This window comes from Sus scrofa, chromosome 17 (genome assembly GCF_054392235.1).
Source record: "Sus scrofa isolate SSC_HxYL_T2T_F1_AM1 chromosome 17, Sscrofa_HxYL_maternal_Yorkshire_Landrace_v2.0, whole genome shotgun sequence".
Lineage (NCBI taxonomy): Eukaryota > Metazoa > Chordata > Mammalia > Artiodactyla > Suidae > Sus > Sus scrofa.
Genome location: NC_139399.1, coordinates 40,221,487 through 40,245,594, shown reverse-complemented (window position 1 = coordinate 40,245,594; position 24,108 = coordinate 40,221,487). Strand labels below are relative to the sequence as shown.

At 45.4% G+C, this 24,108-nt stretch overlaps 1 protein-coding gene across 3 annotated transcripts in view; it reads right to left on the bottom strand.

The window, feature by feature from the left end:
• Nucleotides 1–799: 799 nt before the first annotated feature.
• UBOX5 (U-box domain containing 5) overlaps nucleotides 800–24,108 on the bottom strand; it is a 40,900-nt gene continuing 17,591 nt past the window's right edge. For 2 of the 3 annotated variants that reach the window (XM_085003441.1, XM_001925847.6), the window contains exons 2-6: nucleotides 15,459–15,626; nucleotides 8,762–8,856; nucleotides 5,849–7,049; nucleotides 4,602–4,763; nucleotides 800–1,557 (exon numbers count right to left, since the gene is read on the bottom strand). In XM_085003441.1, coding sequence (XP_084859567.1) covers nucleotides 1,349–1,557; nucleotides 4,602–4,763; nucleotides 5,849–7,049; nucleotides 8,762–8,815 — 1,626 coding nt within the window. In that variant the 5' untranslated portion in view covers nucleotides 8,816–8,856; nucleotides 15,459–15,626 and the 3' untranslated portion in view covers nucleotides 800–1,348. The remainder of the gene's footprint in view (nucleotides 1,558–4,601; nucleotides 4,764–5,848; nucleotides 7,050–8,761; nucleotides 8,857–15,458; nucleotides 15,627–24,108) is intronic. The other variant, XM_085003442.1, reaches the window with a different exon arrangement.

The window sequence follows — 24,108 nt, the reverse complement described above, 5'->3', positions numbered from 1 at the left end:
AGTTCTTTTGTAGCTCAGTGAGTTAAGGATCCAGCATTGTCACTGCTGTGGCTCAGGTAACTGCAGTGACCCGGTTCAATCCCTAGCCCAGAAATGTCTGTATGCCAGAGGTGTGGCCAAAAAGGAAAAAAAAGGGAAGAATTAGAGTTCTCTCTGCTCCACAGGCCGACACCTCCCCAGGGGTCCCCCCACTGCAAAGCAGAGGCAGTGGGCCTATGGGAGGGAAGGAGAGCTGGAGGCTCAGATTCCTGGGTGGCCTGAAGAACCCCCACGGCTTGTCCACAGGTATATGCAATGAAATCTTAAGCAGAAAATAAGAAGCATCGCTGGGCTCCCCCTTTTCAAACATGCTCAGAAAGGAACAGGGAACAGCCTGGTGTATTTTCTCATCAACATTTTTCTGACTACAGTCAACTCCATATAGTGTGAAGAGATGTAGGAATACATATTTTCTCTCTGGGACTCCATAAGATGAAATTTTGAATGGAGAAAAAAAACCAAAACCTAGAAAAGTAGCCTGTAAACAAGTATTTTTTCTGAAACAGGTCCCATGCAGAAAAGGTACTTTTCCCCACCATCACGCAGCTAAGCCAGCTGCCACCTGCCCAGGGGTGCTGCTCAACACCCCTTCGGCGCCCAGCCACCTGCAGACCCTCATGCATCAGACGCATCTGCAACGGTGACTTCTTGTCCTTTCAGACCACTGACAGGGTTGCGGTGACCGCTCACAGCTGCCCCGTGACAGTCCCACTTTGTGTGGGGCACAGGAGCAGGAGGACCAGACAAGAGGAAGCCCAGAGCAGTTGTCAACCATCGCTTTATTAAGGCTCGGAGTGCGCTGCCAGTCAGAAGGGCTGAACCACTCACTCCGCAGACCCTGGCCTGGGCCCACTTTCGGGTGACACTCAGGGTGGAGGCTCTCTCTGAGATCCGGAGCCACAGTCTATATGCTCCACTCACACCCACCCTGGAGGATGGGGGTGTGTGTGCGTGTGTGCAAACAGTTTGGGAGGCCCGCAGCAGGGCGGGGCTGGCTCTAGCAGGCCCCGGGCTCTGGCAGGAGGCGCTGGCGGGCAGGCACAGGAGGGCAGGGACTTCTCCCCACCCTCCCAGCCCAAACTATGGCTTTGTTATCCTATTGCCACTTGAGCGGGTGTAGGGGGCCCCTCCCCACCCCTCACTCCTAGGCCCACAGGCTCCACTGGGGGAGGAGATAAAGGGAAAGCCCCCCGGAAAAGCAGGGGCCCCTCTGTGCCTGGGACCTGGCCAGACCTCAAGCACGTCAACCTCCGCTCCCTTCCCCTCAGCTCCTCCCAGCAATGGGTCTTCTCAGGTTGAAGCCAGTCACTCAGAAGTGAACTCGGAGAATGTCCTGGCTGGCGACTGGCTGCTGGCAGGCTGTGCATGTCATGGGCAGAGAGCGCTGCTTCTCAGCCAGGCAGGGCCGGCACAGGAGGTGGCCACAGGGCAGCTGGTACATGGGCTCCTTTTTGACGTAGGGAGAGAACACTCTTTTGCAGGAGGCGCATTCGGGGCCCAGACTGCCCCCAGGCTGCTCTGGTGAATCGGGGAGGGAAAGAGACCACGGTTAGAGAAAGCTGCCCCCGCCAGACTCCATCCTGGAGCCACAGCACGTGCCTGGAGTGGGACAAGAAGCTTCCTTACCCTGTGCCCTTGCAGCAGCCTGGCTTCCTCCCTCCCTAGGCTGCCTCTGACTGACCTGGGCAGAGAGGGTGCCAGGGAGCCTGGGAATCTAGGGGCCACCCCTTAATCATTAAACCTCAGTGTTCATCTGGCTTCTGAGCTGCTAGGGCTGCTGGCGCCACTGACAGCACTGGGCCCTTCCTGCTGCTCTCCCAGCAAGATGGACCTTCCTCTGGGACAGGCTGCCAAGGCCAGAGCAAGGTACTCGCTCACCCTGACAACCTTGATAAAGTGTAAGAAAGGGGAGTTGTGTTAAGAAAAGGAATAAAGAAAAAAATGGCCTGATGTGCCCAGATTGGGCAGGTCAAGAGGGGATGGAAGTCACCAGAGGGGTGGGGCTGAGGTCTGTCTGCAGCAGACCCGCCTGCCAAGCCTGGCACCTGCTTCTCTGCAGCCCTGTCTTCCTGACCCATCAACCCACTCCCTGTGCTGTAGGCTCCCTCCTTCCAGGCTCCCTGCAGAGCCTCCTGAATGAGGGCCACAGAAGGGAGGTCTTGCCTCCTCCCTCCCCAAGGAGGCCACTCTCCCTTCTCTTGTGGCCCTTGCAGAGGGCCTTGCTCATTCTCCCCCAATCCACACCCACCTGAAGAGGGCAAGGACAGCATCTTGGGTGAAGAGCCATAAGAATGAAAGGGAGCCAGCCATGCAAGAGTGAAATAGACAGCAAGTAGAGAGAGGCAGGTCCATTAAAGAAACAGAAAAGAGGTGTGATGCAAGAGTGTGGCTTCAGAGGGTGTGGCAGAGAAGGACAGAGCGGGGCTGGAGCAGGCAGGACCTCACAGGCGGCAGTTTAGATTTTACGCTAAGTTCAATGGAACGCCCTGAAAGGACTCTAAAGTGGAGTACCACGATCTGATGTACGTTATCAGAAGATCCTACTGGTTCCTGTGAAGATGATGGGCAAGGCAAGGGTGACTGCAGTACCTTCGGTCTGTGGGGAAGCAGCAGGGGCTGCTACAGGAATCTGGGGGAGCAGTGCGGGAGCCAGGGCCAGGGTGGTAGCAAGAACAATAGAGCAGAGAGGTCCTCCCTGAGAGCTCCTTTGCAGGAGTGCCAACAGGACTTGAGGATGAACAGAATGTTAGGGATGGTGTCACAAACCCAGGATGACCTCCCCGTTCTGAGCCTGTCCAGAGGGGAGAAGATGCTTGCTCTTTACCAGCGACTGGATGGGGGCACATCTTTGGACGGTGTCCACAGTTCTGAGTTAGAATTCTGCTCAAGATATCCATGAGTTTCCCACACAGAGGCACCAAGCAGCTGTAAGGGAGGTCGGGGCTAATTTCTAAGGAGAGGCAGGAGCTAGAGGTGAACAAGGTGGTCACTGGCTACGTGGGCTCCCACTTGGGCGACAGAGTATAGAGAAGAGGGGCTAAGACCAGAGCCTGGAAGAGAAGGGAGAGTCAGCAATGGAAACTGAAGGGAGACTACTGAAAATGGGGAGAAGGTCGTAACATCCAGAAGGCCAAGACAGAAGGTACTGCAGGAAGGAGGGGTCTGTGAGCCACAACAGACACTGCTGGGAGAGTACGTGACCATCAAATCTGGGGTCACAGAAATTTCTGGTCATTTGGACAAGATGGACTCTGGGAGTGGTGAGGATGAAAACAGAATCAGATACATGCACTGGTATGTTCACTGCAGCACTATCCACAATAGCCAAGCCATGGAAACAACCTAAAATGTCCATCGACAGATGAACAGATTAAGAAGTGTGGTATACACACACACACACACACACACACACACACACACACAAGGGAATACTACTCAGCCATCAAAAAGAACAAAATAATGTCATTTGCAGCAACATGGATGGAGCTAGAGACTCTCATACCAAGTGAAGTAAGTCATAAAGAGAAACACAAATGCCATATGATATCACTTATATCTGGAATCTAATATATGGCACAAATGAACCTCCCTACAGAAAAGAAACTCATGGACTTGGAAGACAGATTTGTGGTTGCCAAGGGGGAGGGGAAGGGCCTGGGAGCCTGGGGTTAATAGATGCAAACTATTGCATTTGGAGTGGATAAGCAAAGAGATCCTGCTGTATAGCACAGGGAACTATATCTAGTCGCTGAATGATGGAACATGATGGAGGATAATGTGAGAAAAAGAATGTGTATATATGTGTGACTGGGTCACTTTGCTGTGCAGTAGAAACTGACAGAACACTGTAAACCAACTATAAAGGAAAAAATAAGAATCATTAAAAACAAAACAAAACAGAATCAGAGAGACCGGAAGCTGGGGACAAGAGGTAGAAAAGGTAAGATGGCCTGGGATCCAGACAAAAAGAGAACAGACCAGCTCTTCCTCCAGGATAGGCAGGAGGAAGCAAGTGCACACTTCATCATCAGCCCCAGCACATGCCATCTGTCAAAAGTGCCCCCGGGTCTCTCACTTTGTATCCTAATCGAGTCTATCATCCAATGTGATCCCAGGTCCATTTCAAGCAAAACTTGGCTCAGTAAGCTACCACTGTTCTAAGACACTTGTAAAAATGTTAATAGCAAGGGATGAAGATGACAGACTCAACCCGAAACCGCTCCCCACGTTTACATAACGTACCACAGATGTCAGCTGGGAGACAGACTATGTAAGAAAAATCAGCAAAAAAGGAGAAACAAACAAAAGTCCTCAGGACAAAGTAATTAACCTTAGGTCTCACCAAAAAACAAAGCAGAGGGTAGCCAAGCCCCAAGTCCACAGAATTACTAAGAACTGACTCAAGAAAGGCTTTCTTGTGGAGAGTTAAACTCACAGGCAGCTAGCCCCTCAATCGCCCAGGAAAAGGAGAGGCCTAGGTGTTGGGGCTGAGGAGGCTGGCCAGGGAGGTCCCCGGAGCTCCAGAGGCTTGGCCCAGCATGCTGCTGGAGGGCTGAGCTTACCTGAGCTGGCGCCGGGCCTCAGGGAAGTACTGCCCCCTCTTGTGCCGAGGTGTTGGAGCTGCCCCCGGGGCGGCCGAGCGGTGAAGGAGGGGATGGAGCCAAGGGTTGACATCAAGGCAATTTCTAAGCTTTGTGACAGCTTTTGCTCATGGGACAGTGGACCTGTTGAGAGATACACAGATCACAACATTCAGAGATACTGGCAACAAAGGAAACCAAAATACAGAGTCCTCTGAGGACCACAAAATGGTACAACTGCAAACAGACACAAAGGTAAAGCAGGTCCTCCCTAATGTCAACGAACAGACCATGATGACAGGAGACCAGGAGTCAAAGCTCTGGGACCCCTGGCCACTCTTACCCATCTCACACTGCTTTCAGGGTCCTGCGCTCTGTGCCACCTCTCCTCTTCCTGGACAAACTGCCGGGAAGGCCTGGGCCACCTGGTGGCTCACCTGCAGAACTGCACCCTACTTTCTGAAGGCCTCCCTTGTCTGCCAAGGGGGCGAGCAAACACCCAGCCTTGAACCCCTGCTCCCTGCCCCCATTCCCTCCCCAAGAGCTTTAATCTGCTTTGTCCCCATCTCCTCCCTTCTGGGGCCCCCACTGCTCTGCAGGGCCCCTGGCCTGCACTCTCCTGGTGCTCGTGTCCTCTCTCCTTGGGGGAAAGGAAAGCAGTAGGGAGTGGAATGAGGCCCACCTCCCCAGCCCCCCTCCACCATCTAGATGGGCTCCTCTGGATATGGGCTATGGGCGAAAGCAGCAGGGGGAGGACAGGTGCCCAAGGAAGGACCCAGCGATCTGCTTCGAGGCAGGGCTCCCCAAAGTGGAACCCCAAAAGTACACCAAAGTGGGGAGAGAATGTTTGGTAAGACATAGCATATTAGCTTAAGGCCTTGAAGGAGCACTAGTCAGACGGTCCTGTGTCACCAATAAATCTCTCAAGGCCAACGTCACTGGAGACCTCCACAGACATCTGAGGTTCAGTAAGGCCCCGTGAATTCTGCACCTACTGCGTGAGTGACCATGGAAGTGAATCCTTTCCCAGTAAAGCCTTGAGATGGCTGCAGCTCTGCCAACACTGATAGAAGACAATCCCACCTGGATTCCTGACCAGAGAAGCTAAAAGATAATGAATGTGTGGCCTGGAGTTAATCTAAGCTGGCAAAGCATAAAACAAGGGCCAATGCCAAGTGTCATCCGGGAGTAGAGATGACGAAGGGCTTGGACATAGGACGGGGGGTTACCTGTTGAACAATCCATGTGTGTCATTCCGAGCTCACTGGCAGCTTTCATTTTCTTAGCAGTGTGCTCTGAGGTAGTGGGTGAGACCAGAAGGCTTGTGGTAGAGAAACAGGAAGCATTTGAACCAAGGCTACCGTCTGGAGCATGCTCAGCCTCCTCCATCTTCCTTTTCCGAGAGGGCAGAGCAATGGAAGAAGGGGTCACTGCCGATGCAGTCTGTGCTCTCCCAAGCAGGTTGCAGCCGGGGATGGAGTGCTGGAGCAGGAAATGGTCAATCCGGGCCTTCAGGGAGGGGTGAGGCAGGGGCTGGGAGTGTGGAGTAAAGGCTACTCCTGTGAAAGGGTCACTGGGCACTCGGCCCCACGCGGCTTCGCTGCGGTTACACTTCTCCAGCGTGCTCTGGTCAATGACCTTGCCCGAGGGCAGCAGCATGGGGTAAGGCATGATCTCCAGGGTGATGGGGTCCAGGAACTCTTCAGGTACATCCTGAAGTACCTCAGCCAGCTCCTGGAGGCTGGAGGGGGCCTGCTGGCCCTCAGACTGGCCCCCGGCATCACAGTCACTCTCCATGGGCAAGGCCGGGGCCTGCAGAGACAAGTCCTGAGGAAGGCTCTCCGAGGCAACCAGCAGGACACTGTCTATCACCTCCTGAGAGCAGGTTTTGGCAGGCTGACCCCACACTTCCAACCGCTTGATACAAGGGATGCCGCTGCCTGTCACATGGGTGATACAGATCTTGACATGGGCCACATGACTAAGAGAAAGAGCCCCTTTATTCCAGAGCTCCTGGGCCACGACAGCAGGGGACGGGAGTGTGGCTTCCATCGGGCTAAAAGGTGGCCTGGCCTTGAAGCCCCTGTGGCTAAATACCACTTGGCTCTGGTTTTTCAACAAGACTTTGCCCACCAAGGTGAACGCTTCCTTGCCCGGGATGGGTGGCTCGGCTGGGCCTGGGGTCCGGCAGTCGGGGGTACTCCAAGACGCTCTGCTGGATAAGGCAGATGTGTACATTTCCAGGCCGGTGACATTCTGGCCTCCCGCAGTGGGGAGGTCTATGTTAATCCTACAGATTTCTACACTGAAGGGAAAGGAAACTGTCACATAGACTGGTGGCTTAATGAAATACTCTGTCCTAAAACCATGACTTCTCTTTATGAGGTCTTCAGAGATGAGATTTTCTACTTCATAACCATCGGCTGATATCTAGATTTAACGACAAAAATAGACACATTGATTGGATGAGATCCAAATGAAGACAGCTAGTTTTCAAGAATTTGTCACTTCCAAAAAAACTCGTTAAAGAAAGTCTGAAGTTCCTCATTTTAAATTTCCTCTATGTCATCGAATTTTCAAGATTTTTTTTGTTTTTTGCAGGCATCCAAGATCGGGTCAAAGGCTGAAGGCAACAGCGTATCCAAATACCTTCCTTCCTTAAAAAATCTGAGCAACAAAAATCAGCCTAATCAACCAAAAATTCCTTCAAAATATTATCTCTGTGAAAAGGGGGAAGACATACAAACGGCTTTGTGTGCACACATATGTGTGTGTGTGTATCCCCAGAGGATGAAAACACTCAGATTTAGGGAAAAACAAAGATGTTCACTAAGGTTCTCAATTTTGTAGTTGAACTCTACCAATTATAACAGTTTCCCTAGGAAAGGAAAACAAATGAGCTGCTTGGACATCTATGAATGTTGAAACTTGGAAAAAAAAAATGTGTGGACAGAAACAAGGACCACAGAAGACCATAGGAAATTTAAAACAGAAGGGAGTTTCCGCTGTGGTGTAGCAGGTTAAGGATCCAGTGTTGTCTCTGCGGCAGCACAGGTTTGACGTGCAGCCCAGCCCAGTGAGTTGAGTATCCGGCACAACTGTGGCTCAGTTTCAATCCCTGGCCCGGGAACTTCCATATGCCATGGGCACAACCAAAGAACAAAACAGTGAATGTGCTAAGGGGTGGGATTGTGAATAGCTTTTCCTTTTACTATTTCCAATACTTGTTACAACCAATGTAAAAAAATATTTTGGCCGCATCCATTGGCATATGGAAGTTCTGTGGCCAGGGATCAAACCTGTGCCTCAGCAGTGACCCAAGACACAGCAGTGACAACAGTTGAATCCTTAACCTGCTAAGCCACCAGGAAATTCCTAACCAATGGCAACTTTAAGATATCGTTGTCTGAACAAGTTAGCTTAACAATCTGGGAACCTGAAATAGTGTGCTGTGTGCAGAAACTCCAAATTAGAGGAGTTCTCCACTTGGAGTTTCCTTACTCCCTGCTCTGGACCGTGGAAAGACACCCTCCTTTGCACAAAAGGGGAGATAGTATAACTCAAATAGCAAAGAACAAGGAATCCAAATAACAAAAATAAGCCATTATTTCTAGCATGAGAAGTTAGCAAGAACAACAGGGGAAAGAGAGTATTTCTACCTTCACTCTGACTTTGAGTGAAATTAAAATTTATCACCAGAGGGACGAGAACCCTCCACAAAATGAGTCATAGCTCAGCCCATAATGGCACTATCTGACTCTGGAGGTGAAGCCTGACTCATGCTTACCTAAACATTATCTGGTAGAAACTAAAATAAGGAGGTGATGGACTTTCCACTGCGGTGCACAGGGCTCGGAGGTGTCTTGGGAGCGCTGGGATGCAGGTTCGATCTCCAGCCCAGCACAGTGGGTTAAGGATCTAGCATTGCCACAGCTGTGGCTTAGGTTGCAACTGCGACTGGGATCTGATCCCTGCCCGGGGAGTTCCATATGCCACAGGGCAGCCAAAAAAGGGGGGAAAAAATGAGGATGAAAGCACATTAAGCCTGAATTAAGTCTATATACACAAGGTAGGAAATGGAGAAAAACATGAAAAAACAAATGTGATATATTTATTTATGTGTATATACTTGTTTTGTTTACCTTGTTGCAGTAAATTCTTGGTTTGAACTGTGGGAGGCAAAGGTTTATTACCATCTTTATGGCTGAAAGGATAGCTTCCAAGCATCAGAAATAGCCTTGAAAAAATAAAACTTGGTATTAGACAAGTTAAAATTCAAATCTAAACTTTTAGGGGTTGACTCCTAAGAGATGAGAATCTAACAGGATAAAAAAAAACTTTAACACAAACACACTCACACACTCTCATGGTCTATATTCATGCCTTTCGTAAACCATACATGATGCCAGGAAATTAGTCACTGAAAAATTGCAGAGGAGATTTCTTTTGAAGACTGTATAGGTTGGTTCGCTGGCTGATAGCTGTTTTAAAGACGAAAGGAGGACTTCCTGTTGTGGCTCAGCGGGTTAAGAACCCGACTGGTATCCATGAGGATGTCAGTTCGATTCCTGGCCTTGCTCAGTGGGTTAAAGGATCAGGTGCTACAGCGGAGGTCACAGATGCTGCTGAAAACTGGCATTGCTGTGGCTGTGGAATAGGCCAGTGGCTATAGCTCCCACTGGACCCCTAGTCTGGGAACCTCCATATGCCGAGGGTGGGGCCCTAAAAAGACAAAGGAAAAAACAAACAAACAAAAAACCCAAGGAGGCAGGAGTCTATTAGCTCTGCAGGGGGCTCCCCACAGGAGAGGGTCAAAAGTAGCTGAGCTCAAAGAAAGATGACTACTTAGAAAGTTGAGAATGAAAAGGGTCACAGAAAATAATCTTAGTGGTGCTGTGTGTCTTTGTCGTTTAACACTTGTTAACGCAATCAGGTTTTCTTACTAAAGTGAAAAAAATTGGAAGAGTCAAAAAAACCATCACTATAGGAGTTCCTGTCATGGCTTAGCGATTAACAAATCTGACTAGTATTCATGAGGACACAGGTTCGATCCCTGGCCTTGCTCAGTGGGTTAAGGATCCGGCGTTGCTGTGAGCTGTGACGTAGGTGGCAGACGCAGCTCAGATCTGGTGTTGCTGTGGCTGTGGTGTAGGCCGGCGGCTACAGCTCTGATTAGACCCCTAGCCTGGGAATCTCCACATGCCACAGGTGCAGCCCTCAAAAAGACAAAAACAAAAACAAAAACAAAATCTAACCCAAATACAGCTGATCCTTGACCAATATGGGATTAGGGGCACCTTCCCTCCACACAGGTGAAAAGTTACCTCTAACTTTACAGTCTGCAGACCCTCTGTATTGATGGTTCCACATAAGCGAATTCAATCAACCTCAAATTGTGTGGTACTATAATATGTATTTAATGAAAAAAATCCACATATAAATGGACCTGCATAGTTCAAACCCCTGCTGTTCAAGGGTCAACCACAGTCATTTTGATGAGCAATAGCCAGAGTCAGGGAAATGGATAAAGGTGGTCAAAAGGTACACACTTCTGGCTATAAGATGTATAAGTCTGGGGGTGTAATTAATGTACAACGTGGTGACTACAGTTAACTATACTGTAGTGCATATGTGAAAGCTCCTGAGAGTAGATCTTAAAAGCTCTCATCACCAGAAAAAAAAAAATGTAACTATGTGAGGTAAGAGAAGTTAACTAGTTAAACTTAGAAGTTAAACTAATCATTCAAAAATATATACATATATCAGACCATTATGTTGTATACCTTAAACTCATACAATGTTATATGTCGATTATAGCTCAATAAAACAGGGAGAAAAAACGATGAATGTCCAACAGCCTTTGTTACTCTCTGTAGAGAAGTAGGGAAGCCACTAGAAATATCCCTCCCTGTGGCACACCCCCCAACAGATCTGAGCTCCTTGGCTGAGGCCAGCCAGCCCTTCTATGCTTTTCCATCTGGTAGACAAGGCCATGAAGAACTCCCCCTAGGGACAGGGCCACCCTCTGGAGTCTTCGTGTCATCGTGCTCCACAGGTGCACTTGCAGAGGTCTTAGAGGGCAGTTGCTGCACAATGAAGATTTGCCATGAGACCTTTAAATGTTTATTTTCTCAGCCTAGCCCCTGTGCCAGTTTTACATATAAACACAAAATAAGTTTTTTGGTTTTTGGTTTTTTTTGTCTTTATGCCTTTTCTAGGGCCGCTCCCGCAGCACATGGAGGTTCCCAGGCCAGGGGTCTAATGGGAGCTGTAGCCACTGGCCTACACCAGAGCCACAGCAACGCCAGATCCGAGCCATGTCTGTGACCTACACCACAGCTCACGGCAATGCCAGATCCTTATCCCACTGAGCAAGGCCAGGGACCAAACCTGCAACCTCATGGTTCCTGGTCAGATTCGTTAACCACTGCGCCACGACGGGAACTCCAACACAAAGTTAAGTTTTAACATGGTTTTAATACATGCTGAACTTTCTAGGAAGGGAACGTCCATGTAAATTACACTTTGTTTACTTCAGATCTTTTCAGGTGTTCACCACTTCTGAAAACCATAACACTGAGAGAAATGTCAATATACCTGAGAGTTCACATTTGTAGCAGTCTGCATTCTAGGTAATTCCACTTGGTGGTAAAAGCTTTAGATTACTTTGCCAGGGGGGTGAGGTCGCTCCCGCAGCATGTGGAAGTTCCTGGCCAGGGACAGAACCCACGCTGCAGTTGCAGCCAGTGCCAAAGCTATAGCAGCCTCGCATCCTGGTGCTGCACCATAAGAGAACTGGATTGCTTTTTTTATGCCTTCCAATATGGTCATACCCAAACATTCACACATGAGAATAAATTTTATTATCACACTATAAAATTTCTCCTTTAAATTACTGTTAAGGCATTTATGTGCATACATATGTTTGCACATAAATACAAAGGCTATATACTATCTTTGATTTTAAATTCAGGAGAGTAGAAGTGATATTGCAAAATATGTATTACTAAAAGAGGAAGATAAATCTGATGAGGTAGAAAAATCCTTGGCCTAAAGTCTTCTATTCTTTGTTCAGAACCAGTGCTGAAATTCCTTGTGCTTCTCACTGTTTGAGGTATACATGTCATCTCTTTGCCAAAACCTTCTAGAATCTGTCTTGGAATCAACACAGACTAGTTGATAGAATTCCTTTTTTTGAAGACTGTGTTAATATCTCTAGGCTTCTAATATCTTTTTTTTTTTTTTTTTTTGGCCACCCCATGGCATATGAAGCTCCTAGGCCAGGGATCAGATCCAAGCCACAGCCAAGAACTAAACCACAGCTGCAACATCAGATCCTTAATCCACTGTGCCGGGCCGGAATCAAACCCACATCCCAGCACTCCCAAGACACTGCAGATACCTTTGCACCACAGCAGGAGCTCCTCTAATATCTTATTATTTTCCATATTAACTCAAAAATAAGTGTCTGAGGAATTAAATCTGCAAATATCCCCGGGGCCCTTGTATGTACCTCCTTTTGGTCAGGAAACCAGAACTCATTTAGAGCAGCACTTCCCTCAGTTCTCCTGCCCAACTAGGGAACAAGGGCTCCTTGCTAAGTTTTTGTGGTTGGGTTTTTTTTTGTCTGTCGCCAAAAAAAAGTTCTAGGGCCAGGGATCAAACCTGTGCCACAGCAGTGATAATGCCAGATCCTTAGCCCACCAGGGAATTCCTTGTTAAGTTTTTGTTTTGTTTTAAATGTAAAATTAAGCCATTGAGTTTATTTTTATATGGAAGTATTAAAATGAATATATGGTCCAGACCAAGGGAACAAAATATTTCTCTTGAAAAAGCAAGCCAAAGATTTGCCAAAGAAAACAGACAATATGACATTGACATGGATGGAGACACAACAGATATGCTAGTGCAGAACTATGTAAACTTGAGTTAGCCGGCTCTGGGGTTTGCCAGGGTTTTCCTTTGACGGCCACAGGCAGTTCTCTCCTTCCCTCTTTGCCCTGATGGGAGGGGGCTTTGGTAAGAAAAAACAAAGAGATAGAGATTATGTTATAATATCTAAATATTAAAGTTCCCACTGTGGTGCAGTGGGTTAAGAATCCTATTGCAGTGGCTCAAGCTGCTGAAGAGACGCAGGTTCAATCCCTGGCCTGGTGCAAGGGGTTAAAGGATCCAGTGTGGCTGCAGCTTAGGTGTAGGTCACAGCTGCAGCTTGGATTCAATCCCTAGCCTTGGAACTTCCATATGCCAAGGGTGTGGCCATTAAAAAAAAAAATCAAAATATTAAGAGAGGTAGTTCGTATTAGTAAGATAAAGGTACCTAGCCTGCAATCATCTCTATCCCCACAGTCCACATCCTAGGCCTTTTCTCTGACTTTCAGAGACAAAAACAAACTCTGGCAGAGGTAACCATGCCAACCCATTGGAGTGTAGATCTGATTCCCCAGTGGGAGGAACTGATTTCATTAATATTTACTTTCTTCCTATGTCCTGTTATCTTCTTGGACATTTCACACTGTGGGCTTCTAATTTTTTATTTATTCTACATATTGTGATATTCATTTATCTGAGAATGTAAATACCAGGACCAGAACAAGTTGGGCGGGAATCTTGGAATCATGAAGAGCCTTCCTGTATGAAGCCAAATGGAAAAGTCTTCAAAACGTATCTGAGTTCCCAACTCAAGAGTAAATGGCAGCATGAGACAGAGTTGCTCAGATGTGACCACTCTCAGGACAACTGCCCTTTGCCCTAACCCCTGGCTCAGCTGTCACCAGATACCTGCTCCTGTGGCTGGACTTGAGAGATGACCAGGATGAAAAGGACAAGATCGAACCGAGGGCTTTCAACAATTTGCTACCTCATAATTGTAAAAAATTCCACCACAGATGGAGAGGGGAGAATCTGACTGCCTTTCCAATCAACAGAATAATTTAAAAGGTTTATCGGCACTGTATCTCAGCATCTCAGGGCCCACACTTCTAGTGAGTCCTTAGACATCGACCTTCTAGCAGCGAAAACACAACTCTGGCCATTGAAGCACATACACAAAATGGCTTAGATGAGGACCCAGGGATTTTATTTGATTTAAATCTTACCAACTGGTTAGCCCTAAAGTAGGTACTAATATCCTTATTCTGCAAATGAAGAAACTGAGGCTCAAAGAAAGACTAAGCTGGGACTCAGATTGCAAACTTTCCTAAACCACTTAGTTACTGTCCACAATTTACCTTGAAAGATTTACCAGGAAGTTATACAGCTTCAAGTTAGATGTTCTACAGATATCTTACAACCTCCTCCTGCAACCTCTCTGCCCCTGTTACTTAGGTCAAGGTTTGGTATCATTCATTTTTTAATTTTTAAAATTTTTATTTATTTATTTATTTATTTTTGGCTTTTTGCCATTTCTTGGGCCGCTCCGCTCGTGAGGCATATGGAGGTTCCCAGGCTAGGGGTCGAATCGGAGCTGTAGCCGCCGGCCTACACCAGAGCCACAGCAACGTGGGATCCGAGCCTTATCTGCCACCTACACCACAGCTCATGGCATTGCCGTATCCTTAACTCACTGAGCAAGGCCAGAGATCGAACCCGCAACCTCATGGCTCCTAGTCGGATTCATTAACCACTGTGCCACAATGGGAACTCCCCATTCATTTTTTTTTAAAAAAATCAATTCTTGTAACTTCTGTTGTGGCACAGTGGACACGAATCCAAATAGTATCCACGAGGATTCGTGTTCTATCCTTGGCCTTGCCCAGCAGATCAGGGATCTGGTGGCTTGGATCTTGCTCTGCAGTGGCATAGGCCAGCAGCTGTGGCACAGGTCAGCAGCTGCAGCTCCGATTCAACTCCTAGCCTGGGAACTTCTATGTGCCTTGGGTGCGGCCCTAAAAAGCACACACACAAATAAAATTCTTCCAAACTTACAATTAATGTGGCTATACTTTACGATGTAGAAATCTGGAAACCGTGACTGTCCATTGCAACATATGCTGGATCAAGCCTCAAACATTTTTTTAAAAATATTAATGTATAGCTGATTTACAATGTTGTGTTAATTTCTGCTGCACAGCAAAGTGATTCAATTATACACACAAGTACTTTTTTTTTTTTTTTTTTTTTTTGGTCTTTTTGCCTTTTGTAGGGCCACTTCCCAAGGCATATGGAGGTTCCCAAGCTAGGGGTCTAATCGGAGCTGTAGCCACCGGCCTATGCCAGAGCCACAGCAGCTCGGGATCCGAGCCGCATCTGCAACCTACACCACAGCTCACGGCAATGCGGCTCCTTAATGCACTGAGCAAGGCCAGGGATCGAACCTGCAACCTCATGGTTCCTAGTTGGATTCGTTAACCACTGCGCCACGACGGGAACTCCTACATTTTTTTTTCCTCCTTTTTTTCTTTTTGGGGCCACACCTTCAACATATTCAAGTTTCCGGCTAGGGGTCAAATAGGAGCTACAGTTGCTGGCCTACACCACAGCTACAGCAACACCAGACCCAAGCCACATCTGTGACCTAGACCACAGCTCACAGCAATGCCGGATCCTTAACCTACTAAGTGAGGCGGGAGATGGAACCTGCATCCTCATGGATACTAATTGGGTTTGATACTGCCGAGCCACAACAGGAACTCACATATATATTCTTTTCAAATATTCTTTTCCATTAAATTTTTTTTTTGAGGAAAATCTAGGTAAGCTAGCCTTCTATTCAAGCATCTCACCTCATGAAGTTTCTCAACCTTCAGCAAAGGTTAACTCCATTAATCAACCACTAAAACTTATGGATTCTGTATCTGACCTGAGACAGACAGCCAAATTGTTCTCCACAGCACTTACCAAAATCTGAGAGGATATTTACAGAGACTGTTCAGTCCATCCACTATAAATGCCTTTTAGTGCCAGCCTAAGTGGCACCTCTTGCCTCCTGTCTGGCTCCACTGTTGGCTGCTGCATTCATATCCCACACCACCATCTGACAGGCTTCTTAGCAGCGTGGATCCTCATCTGTAGCAAAAATAAATGTAACACATGTATAAAAATTCAGTGGCCAATTCATGAAGAGTTGCAGGACACCTGGGTTGCACCACACATCAACTGAAAACCATACTTTTAGTCTCTAAAATGTATTACTCCTTTGAGTTGCCCTCAGGGCAGGGTACTGGACCATCCTCATGTTCATCCCAGCTATAAGCGCTACCATATTTCTAGCCCCACTGCAAATACTCTTTACCAAACGGTTGGGAGCAAGGGATTTTATTTTTTGTTTTTGTTTTTGAATTTATTTTTTTATTTGTGTATTTCACTATAGTGCTGTGACAACAAAATGAATTCTTTGTACCAGAGCATACATAGTATTAATAGTAAGATGTAACTTTTCATTACACCACTGCCAGAATATTTAGCTTTTTGTAGGACGCATTAGCATGTAAGATGGCCACACCAAATAATTTCGTTTCTTGTTTTTTTTTTTTTCAGATAATCTTAAATTTTATCAGTAATACTTTACCAACCTCACTGTTAATAGAACTGTAAATTAGCTGGGTGATAGGGTATGGGGGAAAGCAAGGGATTTCATATGAAACAGCTCTATAAAACTGGGTGCTGGAGCTTCCACTGAGGCATAGAGGAAACCAATCTGACTAGTATCCTCGAGGATGCAGGTTTGATCCCTGGCCTCACTCAGGGTTAGGGATCCAGAATGGCCATAAGCTTCGGTGTAGGTCGCAGATGTGGCTCGGATCCCACACTGCTGTGGCTGTGGCGGGCAGCTGTAGCTCTGATTCGACCCCAGGCCTGGGAACCTCCAAATGCTGCAGCTGCGGCCCTAAAAAGAAAAAAACAAACAAACCGGGTGCGGTTTTATTAGGTTGTCGAAACAATCATTCTCTATTCTCCATGGTATCCTCTCTGAGACCCATGAGAAAATTCTCTTTGGTCTCAGTACTAGGAACAGTTTCTTCTTCCAATCAACTCAAAGGTATGACTATGAATCATATCACTGATCATGATCTTCTCTTTATTTTGGCTGCTAAAAGGCTCAGAATGAAATCTGTGGCCCATCCCTCAAATTTCTCTTTGCCTGAATTCTTCACTTATTTTATGTCATAATATATGTTGTGAAAGCTACCTTAAAAACATTTTGGAACAGGATAGAGCATAAATAAATTTTTGTTGTTGTTGTTGTTGTTGCTATTTCTTGGGCCGCTCCCATGGCATATGGAGGTTCCCAGGCTAGGGGTCGAATCAGAGCTATAGCCGCCAGCCTATGCCAGAACCACAGCAACGCGGGATCCGAGCCGCGTCTGCAACCCACACCACAGCTCACGGCAACGCCGGATCGTTAACCCACTGAGCAAGGGCAGGGACCGAACCTGCAACCTCATGGTTCCTAGTGGATTGTGCCACTGCGCCACGACGGGAACTCCCATAAATTTTTTTAAAAATCCTCTTTTTGTTGGAAATTTAGGTTGTTTGCAACTTTTCACTATTATAATACTAAGATAAAAATCTTGGAGTTCCCCAAAAAGATACATGTACTCCAATGTTCACTGCAGCACTATATACAATAGCTGAGACACGGAAACAACCTAAATGTCCATCGACAGAGGAGCAGATAAAGAAGATGTGGTATAAATACACAATGGAATATTACTTAGCCATTAAAAGGAAAGAGATAATGGCATTTGCAACAAATGGATGGACCTAGGAATGAATTATCATGCTAAGTGAAGTCAGTCAGACAGTGAGACACCAACATCAAATTGCTATCACTTAGATGAGGAATCTAAAAAAAAGAACACAACATGGAAACAATCCAAATGTCCATTGACAGACGATTGGATTAGGAAGATGTGGTCTATATACACAGTGGAATACTACTCAGCCATCAAAAAGAACGAAATAATGCCATTTGCAGCAACATGGATGGAACTAGAGACTCATATTGAGTGAATTAAGTCAGAAAGAGAAAGATATACCATGCGATATCACATATCTGGAATCTAATATAAGGCACAAATGAATCTTTCCACAGAAAAGAAATTCATGGACTTGGAGGACAGATTTGTGGTTGCCAAGGGGGAGGGGGACAGAGTGGGGTGGTTGGGGAACTTGGGGTTAATAGATGCAAACTATTGACTTTGAGATGGATTAACAATGAGATCCTGCTGTGTAGCACTGGGAATTATGTCTAGTCACTTAGGATGGCGCATGATAATGTGCAAAAAAAGAATGTGTACATGTATGTGCAACTGGGTCACCATGCTGTACAGTAGAAAAAAAATTGTACTGGGAAAATAACTATTAAAAAAATAATAAAAATTTAAAAAAATTTAAAAAAGAACACAATGAACTTCTTTTCAGAACAGATACTGACTCACAGACTTTGAAAAACTTGTGGTTTCCATGGAGTTCCCGTCGTGGCTCAGTGGTTAATGAATCTGACTAGAAACCATGAGGTTTTGGGTTTGATCCCTGGCCTCGCTCAGTGGGTTAAGGATACGGCAATGCCATGAGCTGTGGTGTAGGTTGAAGACATGGCTTGGACCTGGTGTTGCTGTGGCTGTGGTGTAGGCCGACAGCTACAGCTCTGATTCGACCCCTAGCCTGGGAATTTCCATATGCCGTGGGTGCGACCCTAAAAAGAAAAAAAAATAAATCTTAAGTAGATTTTTTCTTGTTAAGGTCGCTACTTATGAACAGGATCCTTTTATCTTGTTAATTTTCCTAACCAGTTATTTCTATATTAGGAAAGCCTCTCACTTTTGCATCTTTATTGTGTATTCACTTCTTACTGAACTCACTGATTAAAAAAAATTTTTAGGGTGGGGGGGTGTTCTACGATCTCAATAATAATGAGAGCCTCCTTTCTTAAAAGGGTAACTCTCATTTTTTCCTTTTTTTTTTTTTTTTTTAAGGCCACACTTGCGGCATATGGAAGTTCTCAGGCTAGGAGTTGAATCAGAGCTGGAGATGCAGGCCTACACCACAGCCACAGCCACAGCAATGCCAGATCTCAGCCGTACCTTTGACCTATGTTGCAGCTTGCAGCAATGATGGACCCTTAACCCACTGAGCAAGGCCAGGGATCAAACCCAAATCTTCATGGACACTATGTCAGGTTCTTAACCCACTGAGCCACACTGGGAACTCCAGTAACACTTATTTCTGTCACTCATCTTACTATATTAGCTAGAACTGCCAGAATTATATGAAATAGTAGAGCTGTGTTTTGTTCCTATGAGAAAACGCCTCTAGTGTTTCATCTTTGAACATAACGCTGATTGTTAGATTGATATATTCTTTATGTGAATAAAGCACTCTAATAATTTTCATAGTTTTTTTAAAATCAGGGATATGCTTTGAATATAACTTTCTCTATATATTGAGTTTTATTATTTTTTCTTATTTGATAGACTAATGAGATATATCACATTTTCCAATTTTAAGCCATTCTTTTATTCCTAAGATAGGCTCTATTTTGTTGTGGAAGATTATTCCTTAAATGTTTTTCAAACTCTACTGAATTTGATTGCTCATACTTAATTTTTTTTTCCTTTTTGTCTTTTTAGGGCCGCACCAGAGGCATATGGAGGTTCCCAGGCTAGGGGTTGAATTGGAGCTACAGCAGCCACCTACACCACAGCCACAGCAACCCAGGATCCGAACCATGTCTGCGACCTACACTACAGGTCAAAACAATGCTGGATCCTTAACCCCAAGTGAGGCCAGGGATTGAACCTGCGTCCTCATGGATACTAGTCAGATTCATTTCTGCTGAGCCACGACAGGAATTCCCCCTCATATTTAATTTTGGATGAGATATAATTGCACATTTGTGTAACATTTATTTATAAGCCCTATGCTAGGCACTGGAGTAGATATAAAAATGAAATGGTCAGGTGGTGAAACTATTCTGTATGATACATGGCATTATGCATTTTTCAAAATTCACAGAACTGCATAAGAAAAAGAATAAATCAATGTAAACTATGGACTTTGGTTAATTATAATATTATCAATATTGGCTCATCAATTATAGCCACACTAATATACGACACTAATGTAAGATGTTAATAATAGAGAAACCACACGCAAGAGAGAGGACATATATGGGAACTCTGTATTATTTAATCAATTTCTCTGTAAGGCTAAAATTGCTCTTAAAAAATAATCTAATGGAGTTCCTGTTGTGGTGCAGCAGAAATTAATCCGACTAGGAACCATGAGGTTTCGGGTTCAATCCCTGGCCTTGCTCAGTGGGTTAAGGATCCAGCATTGCTTTGAGCTGTGGTGTAGGTCGAAGACACAGCTGGGATCCTGCGTTGCTGTGGCTGTGGCATAGGCCGGCAGCTGCAGCTCCAATTCAACCCCTGGCCTGGGAACCTCCAAATGCCACAGGTACGGCCCTAAAAAACAAACAAAAAAAGTCTATTTGCAGCAACATGGACGGACTTAGAAATTATCATGCTAAGTGAAGTTGGTCAGACAGTGAGACACCAGCATCATATGCTATCACTTACATGTGGAATCTAAAAAAAGGGACACAATGAACTTCTTTGCAGAATAGATACTGACTCACAGATTTTGAAAAACTTATGGTTTCCAAAGGAGACAGGGTGGGGGTGGGAGGAAGGGCTGGTTGTTTGGGATGGAAATGCTATAAAATTGGGTTGTGATGACCACTGTACAACTATAAATGCAATAAAATTCATTGAGTTACAAAATTACAGAGTTTGGATTCATAGATTCCTGAAAAAAAATTAAAAATAATAATATAAAATTTTAAAAAATAGTCTAATAGAAAAAAAAAAAATCTAACAGGCGTTCCCTGATGGCCTAGTGGTCAAGGATTTGGCATTGTCACTGCTATGGCCTGGGTTCAACCCCTGGCCCAGGAACTTCTGCATGCTGTGGGTGTGGCCACAAAAAGTATAATAACAATAATGATGAATGATTAGGGGAAAAGTGACTGAAAACAAATTAGGACTGGAGATCAAACTGAAACAAATGACTGTGCCATTACAGGATCAGAATGGCAGACTCTTTAAAAAATCTTACAAATCATGGCCTGTTTCTTCGGGAAATAGTGATACCCCAACACTGCAGGATTCTATAGAACTCTGGTTGATCTCTTCCTCTCTCTGATTCCAACACCCTTGATCTTTTAAGGTAAATATCTCCTGCCTTAATGCTTAACCCCCCCAAAAAAAGAATAGCTCGCCAGATGACAACAGCCTCATCCGGGAAGACTGCCTCCTCAGCCCTGCCTAGGAAACAGCCATGTTACCTGAACTCACTGCAAACACTGTCCAGTAAACACTGACAAATTATAGGCTCCTTATCTAAATTTGGCATCTAGGTACAAGAGAGACCAGGTCTGGAGTTCCCGTCGTGGCGCAGTGGTTAACGAATCCGACTAGGAACCATGACGTTGCGGGTTCGGTCCCTGCCCTTGCTCAGTGGGTTAACGATCTGGCGTTGCCGTGAGCTGTGGTGTAGGTTGCAGACGCGGCTCGGATCCCGAGTTGCTGTGGCTCTGGCGTAGGCCAGTGGCTACAGCTCTGATTGGACCCCTAGCCTGGGAACCTGCACATGCCACGGGAGCGGCCCAAGAAATAGCAAAAAGACAAAAAAAAAAAAAAAAAAAGAGAGAGAGACCAGGTCTGAGTATAAACTGGGGACCAGAGATCATGCCTAATTCCCCCTGCAGTGTGGAGAAGCAGCATAAAGCCCAATATTAATGGATTATAAGATAGCAAAATAATCAAAGTTTATAAGCAGATAACACATCAATTTTCATTACAAAGATTTTTTTTTTTTTTTTTTTATCGTGGCATGTGCAAGTTCCTGGACTAGGGATCGAACCTGTGTCACAGGAGTGACTCCAGCCATTGCAGTGACAATGCCAGGTCCTTAACTTATTTAGCCACATGGAACTCCTACAAAGATTTTTTTTTTTTAACTTTTTTCGTCTTTTTGCCATTTTCTTGGGCCACTCTCATGGCATATGGAGGTTCCCAGGCTAGGGGTCGAATCAGAGCTGTAGCCGCCAGCCTACGCCAGAGCCACAGCAACGTGGGATCCGAGCCACGTCTGCGACCTACACTACAGCTCACGGCAACACCGAATTGTTAACCCACTGAGCAAGGGCAGGGATCGAACCCGAAACCTCATCGTTCCTAGTCGGATTCGTTAACCACTGCGCCACGACAGGAACTCCCAAAGATTTTTTTTAATTACAAAATAAAAAGATAGAGGATATAATTATTATAAAGGATAAAAAGGTAAATAATACAATATAGTAGACACTCTTATAACCAACACCTAGATTTAGCAAAGGCTAAAATTTTGCCATGTTTATGTCTCATTAAAATACCTTAGTGATAATTTGCCATGTGTATTATCTTACAAGTTGATTTTCTATTAAGCATTAAGTTTTTCCATGTTGTAATGTGTATATCTAGTTTATTCTTTTTTTTTTAACATCTTCAGAGTATTCAATTGTACGACTAAAACACAATTTCTCCACTGACCTGTAATTTTTTTTACCATGAAAAAAATGCTGCAATAAATATTCTCTATAAGTCCTTTTGTGAGGGGAAAAAACAAAAATAAAAATTTTTGGCCACACCTGTGGCATGTGGAAGTTCCTGAGCCAGGGATCAAATTCACACTACAGCAGCGATCTGCTGCAGTGACAATACTTGATCCTTAACCTGCTGCATCGCTATAGAACTCCAAAAAAAAAAAAAAAAAAAAAAAGAAATAAAATGGTCCCGTCCTCAAGTCTTGAGGCATTACAGACTTCCTTCCAACAGTGATTATGGAAGAAAGATTATGGAAGAAAGAGAACTTTCCACAGATGACATTCAGAGTGGGGAAGGATGGCCTAAAACAATGGTTTTCAAATTTGTGGTTTTGTAACGAAGTTATGGATTGAAGAAAAGAAATACAAACTAAAAGAGTACACAATACCAAAGTGCACAGAGTGCATTATTTCATGAGACTTTTGCTTCAGTTTTATACAAATATATCAAATGTATATATTAGGTTCAATATAAAATGTATTTTTTTTCTTTTCTAAAATGTATTTCTTTTTCTTTTATTTTACTTTTATCTTTTTGCCTTTTCTAGGGCCGCTTCTGTGGCATATGGAGGTTCCCAGGCTAGGGGTCGAATTGGAGCTGTAGCCACCGGCCTACACCACAGCCACAGCAACTCAGGATCCGAGCCACATCTGCGACCCACACCACAGCTCACGGCAACGCCGGATCCTTAACCCACTGAGCAAGGCCAGGGATCGAACCTGCAACCTCATGGTTCCTAGTCAGATTCGTTAACCACTGAGCCACAACGGGAACTCCTAAAATGTATTTCTTATTGCAGCTTTTGATAAAAAGACGGAAACAATGGCTAAAAGTATACCCAAAAGTCAGGCAAGAACTTATAGGAGTAACGTTTAGACTAGAGACAATCAAGACACATGCCTGACCTCACAGGCAACTCTGAAGGACAGATACTACACACTATTGGCAAATTGGACAGTATGTGCTTGACCATAGGAGCCCAGAGGCAAGAACAAGAACAAAATGGAAAGGGCACTAGAGAGAGGGACCAGTAAGAGTCAAGGCACAGAAATGGAACCGTGTGAGGCAAATCCAAAAAATACTGAATATGCCACTTAGCTAGAGGAGGCAGGGCTGGAAAGGCAGAAGGAGGTGATGGAGAGGCCCAGAATGTCATGACTCCTTTACCTGGAGAGCTGAGGCAGTATTTTTACAAATTGCAGATCAAGAATCAAGAACTTCTATTACTGAGCCATAACCAGAGTTTTTAAAAGTAGAGGAGTTCTCTGGTGGCCTAGTAGTTAAGGACCCAGCATTGTCACTGCTGTGGTTCAGGTCACTGTTGTGGCTTGGGTTCAGTCCCTAGTCTGGCAACCTCCAATGTTGCAGGTATGCCCTCCACCACCCCAGCAAAAAAAATTAAGTAGAATAGAAAGAAAATGTCAGTGCACCATACCTGAGGGTAAGCAGCGTTTTATGAAACTTTAGTTTCAAAAATATGTATGTATGAAACTATATCCCTATCTATCTACCTACCTTTCATTTATTTGGAGTTTTGATGAAAACGGTATTTCTTACTAACAGTTGTGGTAAAAAAGAACTTGAAAGATACTGGTAAGGAGTTCCCGTTGTGGCGTAGTGGTTAATGAATCCGACTAGGAACCGTGAGGTCGCGGGTTCGGTCCCTGCCCTTGCTCAGTGGGTTAACGATCCGGCGTTGCGTTGCCGTAACCTGTGGCATAGGTCGCAGACACGGCTCGGATCCCGAGTTGCTGTGGCTCTGGTGTAGGCCAGTGGCTACAGCTCCGATTGGACCCCTAGCCTGGGAACCTCCATATGCCGAGGGAACAACCCAAGAAATAGCAAAAAGACAAAAAAGAAAAAAAAAGAAAAAAGAAAGCTACCGGTCAGAGGGAAGT